General features: G+C 32.8%; 1 protein-coding gene across 1 annotated transcript in view; it reads right to left on the reverse strand.

Moving 5' to 3' along the window:
* The window catches only part of NDST4 (N-deacetylase and N-sulfotransferase 4), a 262,071-nt gene extending 256,187 nt beyond the window's left edge, over positions 1 to 5,884 (reverse strand). Inside the window, exon 1 of the mRNA XM_017510605.2 lies at positions 4,655 to 5,884. Within this exon, the coding sequence (XP_017366094.1) occupies positions 4,655 to 5,632 (978 nt within the window). The 5' untranslated portion in view covers positions 5,633 to 5,884. The remainder of the gene's footprint in view (positions 1 to 4,654) is intronic.
* Between the last annotated feature and the right edge of the window lie 4,838 nt (positions 5,885 to 10,722).

The following is a 10,722-nucleotide window of genomic DNA, read 5'->3' on the forward strand; positions in this document are numbered from 1 at the left end:
AAAATAAATAAATGGGGAAAAAAAAAAAAAAAAGAATACAGTGCCCAGCTAGCTTTGCTACTGTTCTGTTCAGAGATCACAGAGGACTCAAATGTCACATCCTCTGTTAAAGTTTTCCTATTTCCTAGAAGAAGAATTACTGTCACCCTGTCTTTGTTCCCCTTGTGCACAATAATGTTGGCATAGCGTATATTGCATTCTGCCTTTTAAGGCAGATAGTTGTGAATATGTCTTGTCTATATGACTCAAATCAGGAACTGAATACGTATTTGTGTGAACTTTATAATAAAGACTGTTATACAGAGAAACATGTATTTCTGATATGTATTTTCTCAACTTTTTAATTCTTATTTTATAATGTACTTTCATACAATTTTGGCAATGTTTTTAAGTGGAGAATGATCCTATTTGCTTCAATAAAGGAATCCTTTAAAACAGATGATTTTTCCTTCCATTGATAAAGTTAAATGTGTGGTGCTACTTGAAAGAATTCAGAAGAAATAAAAACCTAAGTTACTTACGCTGAGATTTTAAATAAAAGAAGAAAAATCATTATTAAATGTATCCTGTACAGTAACTGCCCTCTTGCAAGTAAGTTTGACGCTGTCCAAGGTCACTAATGACTACTAAAATACATGATAATAGACTTCTTTTTTCAAATTAGCCAAATTCGACTTATTAAAACAATTTAACTGACAAAGTGATACTCTTTGTTTACATTGAAAATAAACCATTCTTATTAAGCCTTTGATACTACCCGCTTTTCTCCTTGATCTTGAGGACTTTCAAATAGTACATTTAATTCTCACAGTTGGACATCTAAGGATTTCATGATGTTCTAAATGTAATCCCTCCCTGACAAGGGAGATCTAAGTAGTTCTATCTCAGGATATCAAGACCATAGTTTCAAGGAAGTCTTGCTGATGGCCCCTCTCTCCTGCATAGGTTTCCTATGACTGAACTTCTAACTAACACATTCTCTGTCTTGTGCCCTATGTCAAACTCCACATAGTGATGTAATTGTCCAATCCCATAGTTCCTCTAGGAATGAGCCACTGCTGTCTCTGTTGTTTTTCTAAAGATGATTGCTACCCATAAAACTGAATCCAGAGATTTGGTGCCTTCTGTTCACTGATGAATATCTTTGATAAATGCTGACTCTCACCAGCTGGGGCCATTGCCCAGCTTTTATGCTACACTATACTGGGTCGTGCAATCAGCAAGTGTAGCATAAAAGCTGGGTAATGGGCCAGCTAGAAACTGCCAATAACTTTCACGTACTGCTTGTTTGACTGCATGGTTGGGTCACCCACCCAATTCTTGCTACCTTTACTCTTTTGCCTTGCTAAATCTATACCGGCATCAAATCTGGATTCTATCTACCACAGACTAGACTTTGTGTTTCATCTCTAACTCTGAAAATGATTCACACCTCATTGAGTCTGAGGTATGAAATATTCTAAAAACGGATTTTTCTATTAGCTTACCAAATACAACAAGCATATTTATAATCATAAAATGTAGGAAACTAATACTTTCATTTACTAATACAGCTTCTCTACTAATATTCATAGGATAAATAATGTCTCATTTTCTAAATACACAAATTTAGTAATTTTGAGGTTTTTTTTTTCTGTCTCATCCAACATTTATTCAAATTTATTCAACTTTATTGAAAGTTTCTAAAAACAGATAATAGGGAAAGGACAGTCTCTTCAATAAATAGTGTTAGGAAAACTGTGTATCTATATGCAGAAGAATGAAATTAGAGCCTTATCTCACACTGTAGATGAAAATCAACTTAAAGTAGTTTAAAGACTTAATTGTAGGACCTAAGCCCATAAAATGACTAAAAGAAAACATAGGAGGAACCTATATGACATTTGTTTGGGCAAGATTTTTAAAAATATGACCCTAAAAGCACAGGGAACAAAAGTAAAAATAAACAAATGGAAATATATCAAACAAAAAAGCGTCTACGTAGCAATGGAAGCAACAAGGTGAAGAGACAACGTAGGAAGTGGGAGAAACATTTGGAAAGTATCCATCTGATAAAAGGTAATATCTAAAGTATATATCAAACTCAAGAAACTCAATAGTAAGAAAACAAATAACTCGTCTAAATAATGAACAAAAGGCCTGAATAAACATTTCTCAAAAGAAAACATAAATGACCAATAGGCTTATAAAAATCCTCAACATCACTAATCATCAGGGAAATTCAAGTCAAAACCATAATGAGCTATCACATCACACCTGTTAGAATGGCTATCTGCCCTTCTTTGTTCATTGGAGCATTATTTACAATAGCTGAGATATAGAATCAGCCTAAGTGTCTAACAGTGGATAAATGGATAAAGAAAATACATATACACAATGAAATATCATTCAGGCATTAAAAAGGAGAAAATCTTGTAATTTGTGACAACACGAATGAACTAGAGGACATTATGCTAAGTGAAATAAGCAAGGCACAGAAAGATAAATACATAACCTCACTTTTTTGTGGAGTCTATAAAACTTGAACTCAAAGAAGCAGAGAGTAAAATGGTAGTTCCCAGAGACCGAGAGCGAGGAGGTTGGAGAGATTTTGGTTAAAGTACGCAACAAACATTTCATTTTGATTGGAGGAATAATTGGAAGAAATCTATGATTCTGATGACTATAGTTAGTAACAATGCATCATATTCTTGAAAATTACTGAAAGAGTAGATTTCAAGTGTTTTCACCAAAAAATGGTAAGTATGTGGGGTAATTAATGCCTATGTCATTTTGCTGTACCTAACATTTCATTATTTACAGATATTTCAGAAAATCATGTTGTACATGAAAACTATATGTGATTTTTGTCAATTAAAAAATAAAATAAAAATAATTCTGAGAGAGAACCAGAAATAACAACAAAAGAGGCAATAGTGTTTTCTTCAAAAGCACAGTTCAATTAATATGTGTACATAAATAAATATTATATATTAGTTAATATTAGGATATAATTTTATCTATAGGTACACATACTAATAAATACATATCCACACACATAGCCTTTCTGATTCTATCCTGATGTGTGACATTGCTTAAGCTTTTGTTATATTTCCATATTCTTGTATTCTGTTTGGGGTTATGTCACTTAAGAAGCCATGAGTGACCTTTGAATATTATTTTGAGTAGCAGTGAGTAACAATTTGTTTTTCTATTGAGAATAAGTGAAATAGTTGAATTTGAGTTGGTTATTTCATTTGGAGTTATAAATAACTTTTTAATTCACATTTTTCTTTAGCCTGAAACTAGGAAATGGTATCTTTTTAGGGTTTGAAAATAGGAACCAATCACTCAGATAGACTTTTCAAGTAACTTTTCTCTTTTTAAGCCTATGATTTCAAAATTAAAATAAAACTACTATTTATATTAATTAAAGAGAATAATAAATCCTAAAAAGTAAAGGAAAAATGAAAAAAATCTGGATAGAACTCAATTGTGGGCACTTAGTCTCTTTTTAACAGTCTCAAAATAAAATATTTGGGTCACAGTCAAGCAGTGCTTCATAGTAACTTATTAAAAACAGAGTTCATTGGTTCAGATATACTTTGAAGATTTTTTAAAAAGTGAGCTTATTCTACTGCTTTCAATTATTTTGCTTTACAATGGCCATGATATCTTAGGATGAAAAAAATACCCTGCTATTTTGAAGAAGTATCCAAATTTTATCTTTGGAAGATAAACACTTTAACAGAAGATCCAAAAATGTCAATAACATCTTACCACTCTTGGCCTCCTTTATTATTCTTAGTTGTGTCCTCTAATTTTTGTTTATGTGTTTGCTAAAATTATTTACACACAAAATAAATTTAGTTATACATAGGATGAGATAGTCACAAATAAAAGATCAGGTGAGAGTACTGCATCAAGATATTTTAAAAGGTAATTATCTTCAGAATTGTGCACCTAATCTAATGCAGGTTATTTACCTTTATCTTTATTTAGTAGCAATCACAGGATGAATTGGAAATTGATCAAAACTTAGAAGTGCTACCAGTAACACTGCTGTGTTTCCCCAAATAAGGCAAAAAATAAATAATAGATATAATAATGAAAGCTTCCTGAAGCCAATCCAATACCACATTCTGTATAAAATGATTTGTTTTTGCTAATACCTATATTTGCAGATGTCTTCACATTTTATATGAGCAAATACTAGCTTGAGATCATAGAAAGATCTTGTGCCACTTCTCCATTTTCTATTTACACCACAATTTTCAAACCCAAGTTTGTCAGGGTTTGGCAGGGTAAATAGTCCAGAAATAGAGTTATGTGTATATCTTAGTTTCACTGTTACAAACTGCAGCATATGCTAGAATAAGGGAGACTGTTCTAAGTGGTTCTAGCTAGGATGGTCAAGATTTAACGAGAGGCAAGGAGATTAAGTTCACTAACTCTCTGGGATATTTTAGCTCTTGTCCCATCTGAAGCTTCTGATATGTGTATGTGTGTATGAAGAATGGTTAAAGCTTGGTTCAAGATTTTTCTAAATGGCTGTTTTATTTAGACTCTACTGTACCTTAAAATTTCAGTGATTAGTAATATATTATATTGAGAATACTTTATCAGTACCACATAGTGAAATACAAATTGCAATGTTATTTATAAATATGCTTACCTTCACATCTCTGACATTCATCCTTGTTCCCTCTTTCCCAACAAATATATCATCAATGTCCACAAGGATGTACCTGTCCAAGGACAATGTCAGCCTCTTCCCTGACAAGAAGGAGATGGCATCTATGAAGATGAGCTTGTGTAGCCAAAAGTTTAAGTTGTTGCCAAAAAGTACTCGCTGAATTCCATCATGAAGACCCAGATCCTGAATCACCGTTGCAAAGAGTGTTTTGCTAGTCAAAGATGAAAGGGATTTTTCTGTCTGTAATTCAGTTAAAAGTACAGGCTGGTAGGTTGAATGATTATATTGAAAAATAGTCCAGTCTTCCCCAGGAAGAGGGCCTTTCTCAACCTTGGGGGCTTTGGTAATATGCAGCAAAGGAGATTGAGGGTTAACAAAACAGTCCTTTAGAGCTAGATTATTGAAAAGATTTAACGGAAAGCCTTTTAATTGTGTACTTGGTAAGCTGTTCTCATTGGCTTTATGAAAACCGATTATACTAACACTGTATTCCACACAGTATTTTTCTAAAAGCTCTCGATTCCATGAGTCCATGCTGACATACTTCAGAATATTTTCATAAATAACTAAAGTATATTTCCCTTTGCCATTATCTGTAAGAGGAGGTATATCTCCCTTTCCAGGGGCAATAACCATGTGGTACTGAAATCGGCTGGACTCCAAAATAGCTATGATATCTTGACCGAGTTGAGAGTATTGGCTCTCCACAAAGAGAAGAACAGTTGGGTCTGATTTGGATGTATCAATAGGTTTAACTGTTTTCACCTCCATTGACCGATAGGGTAGAATTTTGATGTCAGCACATTCTGCTTCTGCAGTGGTTTCAATAAGTGTCATTTCCTGTTTGTAGCCAGAGTAGAGAAAATAGGCAGAAATGACAATGCTCACCAAGCAAAAGGTAGCTAAGAGAACAATCAATGTTCGAAAACTTCTCCGAAGTTTCACAATAAGATTCATTTTCTAAAATAATATTTTGGTAGCTTGTTCCCAATTTCGTTTCCTAAAGTGCCATAGTGAACAAAGTATGAGATGTTGCAAATATCACTTCCCCAAAGTTCATGTAACCATTGCAAATCATGTAAAATGTTTGAAGGGAGCACAACTGAGTTAAAGCTGGAAGGCAATGGATGGGGAAGACATAAGTTGAGGAGATTTTGAATATGTCCAATACCAAGAATTGCTGCAGAATCCTCTAAGCAAAATCTGAAAGAGAGGAGAAATGTAATAACTAAGACAAAAATAGAAATAGAAATATTTATTTGTATATTAATGCTGATACCCAAGAAACATATATATCAATGATAATTTTAGTGTATTAATATGCCAAAATATTAATGGTCTGATGTTTACAGTCTAGACTTAACCACCTATAGCAGATTTTTTTTAAACCTCCATAATAGAGAAGCCAATTTTATTTTGCCTAAACATCCCTATGTATATAGGAACATGTACTGAGATCATTTTCTAACTAATCACATCAAAAAAAGAAAATAAGTAAAAAAGTAAGCTTTAACAAAGAATGTCAGGTGCCATAAAACTGTCCTACAGAACTGATAAATATTACACACATATAAAATTAGGAAATTAGAATACAGAACCCAATTTTATTTTGCCTAAACATCCATAGGCATATAGGAACATGTATTGATATCATTTTCTACCTAATCACACCATAAAAAGAATATAAGTAAAAAAGTAAGCTTTAACAAAGAATGTCACTTACCGTAAAGCTATTCTACAGAACTGATAAACATTATATACATATAAAATTAGGAAATCAAGAAATCAGGAGCTTAGTGCAATGAAACATGCTCTTAGGTATCTGCTTGAGTGTCTGGTATTACCAGCTGACTGAATAACTCTGTCTTAGGTTTAGAGTAGTTACAAGTTTTTCTCTGTAACAATATATCCTGTTTCTGGACTCACAAGGAGCCACGTGGCCCTCTTCAGCATTACAGCCCAGATACACAGCATTCCTCCTTATTCATTCAAGGGGAGGTATTCTCAGGTCCCTTTAATGAAACAAGGGACAGAAAACTTAGGTGAAAAGAACATTGACTTGTTATTCTCAAAGCATGTTTCTTAATTTTGCCTACTCCTGTAATACAAATTAAAACTCTTACCCGTTGTCAATTTTTATCCAAGAATCAGATGTTCTATTTCTCTACCACTTCCTTTAGTTCAAAAGTAAATGAATGTAGAATGCATTTGTATTACCTTGTTCTTACATTGCTCTAAAGAAACACCTGAGACTGGAAAATGTATAAAGAAAAATGTTTTAATTGGCTCACAGTTCTGCAGGCCTTACAGGAAGCATAGCAACTTCTGCTTCTGGGGAGATCTCAGGAAGCTTCCATTCATGGTAGAAGGCAAAGGTGGAGCTAGATGTCTCACACGGTGGAAGCAGGAGCAAAAGAGAGAGTGTGGGCTCAGAAGACAGGAAGATGAGGATATGTTTGGAACTTCCTGGAGACTGGTTTTAAATGGTAGTGACCAAAATGCTGACAGTGATATGGACAGTGAAATACAGGCTGAGGAGATCAAAGATGGAAATAAGGAACTTACTGGAGTCTGGAGAAAAGGTCACTTTTTGTTATGCCTTAGCAAACAACGTGGCTACATTGTGGCCCTGCCCTATGGATCTGAGGAAGTTTGAGCTTGAATGTGGTGATTTAGGGTATCTGGTGGAAGAAATTTCTAGGCAGCAAAGCATTCAGGAATTGACCTGGCTTTTTCTAACAAACTATACTGGGATACAAGAGCAAAGAAGTGACCTAAAGTCAGAACTGATATTTAAAAGAGAAGCAGAACCATGAGGCAATTAAAACTCTTTTCTTTGTAAATTACCCAGTTGCAGCTATTTCTTTATAGCCATTTGAGAATGAACTAACACAGCATTAAAAAAATCCTAGACGGCTTCATCACAAATGTGCATAATTTTCCATTATTATTATGTTTTTCTTCGTTTTTCTATGATTCTGAGTTTTATGAATTACTTTTTATACAAGTTTTCTTCATTCCCCTCCAAACTGTTAGAGCACTTAAATAATTTTCAATTTCTCAATTTGCCAAGCTTTCCCTACGATAACTATCCTGGGTGAAAATAGTTCATGTTATCAATGTGTAATATATATATTTAAGATGTGTATTATTGATACACATAAAGAATTAAATTAGCTGTTTATAATGAGCAGTATGGTCTACCATACTGTGTATATTTTACAATTTCTGTATTTTTTAATTTGGGGATCTGAGCGATTAATGGTTACTAATGATAACTGAAAACATTTTAGATTAAATGATTAAACATTATTATGTTTTGTCACTACATTTTATTTTACATTTCTATGTTTTAAAATAGTTAACCTCATTAGAAATTTACATTTAAAAAACCTACATGAAGTTGAAATGCTTGTTTTTGTCAAAAAATAACTTTTGAACGTTTTCAAAAAATTTAAAGTTTACATCAAATACTGTAAATATTTTAATTCTTCAGATTCCAAATATATAAATGGACTTATTTTTTCCCTGTGAAACATATTGCACCAGTTTGAAAAGTCTCTCCAGTTATTTCACATTAACTTTAAAAACAAATGAATGCCACATGTTGGGGACTTATTAATACTCTATTCAAAAATTTTATTTATTTAATTATTTTTTTTATTTTGAGATGGAGGCATGCACCACCACACCAGGTAAATTTTTGTATTTTTAATAGCGATGGGGTTTCACCATGTTGGCCAGGCTGGTCTCAAACTCCTAACCTCAGGTGATCCACCAGCCTTAGCCTCCCATAATGCTGGGATTATAGGAGTGAGCCACTGCACCCAGCCAAATGAAATTCTTTAAGATAATTGTCTGCTTTCCAAAAATATTTGAAAAATCAGTTCTCTTTAACAAAATTGGATTGCATTTTACTAAAAAGAAATGGAATACGGCAACAAAAAGGCTTTGGTTTGGTATGAAATATATAAACCAATTATAATATGCCATCTACTTTTATGTATGCTTTAAAACATTCATATATAAATTTTTAAATTAAAACATTTATATATATATATATATATATACACTTACATATGTAGTGTGTAGTGTGTGTGTGTCATAATATTGAAATTAAAAGATATTTGGCAATTGTCAAAGGAGATTATTAATCTTATATCAGCTCCTTGATTTCTCGAAGCTCACATTTTTAATTTAAAAAATCCATTTAAACAAACATAAAATCAGATCCACCCCATTCACACCACTCCCCCAAATAACCCAATATGAGCAGATGTCTACTTACATACTTTGGAGAACCGATTAGTATTTTAGAAATAAATGTAATCAGAAGACTTGGAGATAAATTAAATGTATACTTTTTAAAATCTTTACTTCTTCTGACATTAAAAATGTGATTTTTATTTTTGAATACTCAAAGGAGAACATGATGGTTTTGCATATTTAGAATACATCATCCTAATGCAATAGTGGAAAAGACATAAAAAAAAAAAAAAAACATATGGGGCAAGAATCTGCCAACCCAAAGAATAAATAAAATTTAAATGTGACATTTATTTAACAGTAATATGTTCAGGTTTAGGAGAATGATATATACATATTACCACCATGGAAGACATATTTGTTTCAATGTAGGTGTTTTAGCAAAAGGAGTTATCCTTCCCATTCAATTCTCTCAGTTTTCTTTCCCTAGCAAAACTGGCCAGTGGAGATGAGGAAGCCTGGATCGTAAAACATGATACACCATAAATGTTTGCTATGTCTCACGCCTGAACTAAGAAATTGTATTATGACATCGTTTGAGATGCCAAAGAGTTGTAGTCTGTTATTACTTTGAATCTCCTACCTACTGCTGTGACCCTTAACATGGTGTGGGAAAAGGCATGCAGGAGTATGGATAGGGAGAACAACCAACATACGAATCTTATGTTGTTACCATAAGTCAAATAAGACAATTGAGGTTATTTTTCAAAGAGCACAGAAAAAAAATATTTCAGGATAATAACGAAGAATGTTAAAATGCTTCCACAATGATATAAAATACAGGACATCTGTTTTTAAGTAGTTTAAGGTAATACACTAAAATGTTTATTTTACCTTAATTAGTGTCTTCTTCAGGAAGACCCTGGGGCAAGTTAGCAACAAACAGAAACATTTGGGAGCTTTCTATTCCCCACTTTCCCCTTACATGGTGACATTGACTTTTCATTATAGAAAGAATGGACAAATATGTAGATTACTGAGTAAATTGCATCTATGGAAAAATTATTTTTATTAACCACCAAACCAAGTAAGCAAGTTAAATAGGCTTTGGTCCCAATTCTTCTAAATCTGACATTCCATGTTTGAATAAATCTATAGTTAAAAATTCGGAAAGATGGGTTTGATGACCCCTGCACAGGCTTTGTTGAGAAAAAGAGGGAGGCTTTTGTAGGTGTTGCCTTTCTTGTTCTCACTTTTGTTTTCCTGTCTTTACCTTTCATCCTTCCAAGTGTGGCTTATCACCTAGGTAGTACTGGAGTAAATATCTCCTAGAATCTTTTACTCTCTTTCAAGATTAGAAAATATTACATGCAGATATTAACATTTTTGTTTCATTTATCTGTTATAAGATTGCTTTTGACATTTTCACAATGTGTTTAGAGATTCTCTAAAATACAGATTGTAATGTTCATTTGCCCATAATCATTGCAAACTTCTAGTAATCTATAGTAGCAGCAGAGATGTGAGTTAGTAAACAAAGCAATTATAGGTACTACTGTAGTTACTGCTAATTTTTTGAAAGACAGATATACAGAAGTAAGGTATATACCAAATCACATTGTATATGCATGTGGTTGTTTCTTTGCTAAAAGTGATCTGATGAACTGTACAGATCATTAAAGAGGTTCATGAAAATTCAACTAAAATTGAAAACAATTGCAACAACATTTACCAGCATTTAATAAATGGCTACTACTTGCTGGTAACTATGCTATATTCTTTGTATTCATCATCCTGTTTATTCTTTAAGGGTCTATTTTTAAAATGACAAAATTGAGCTT

This window comes from Cebus imitator, unplaced genomic scaffold (assembly GCF_001604975.1).
Source record: "Cebus imitator isolate Cc_AM_T3 unplaced genomic scaffold, Cebus_imitator-1.0 Scaffold17, whole genome shotgun sequence".
In the NCBI taxonomy this organism is placed as follows: Eukaryota; Metazoa; Chordata; class Mammalia; order Primates; family Cebidae; genus Cebus; species Cebus imitator.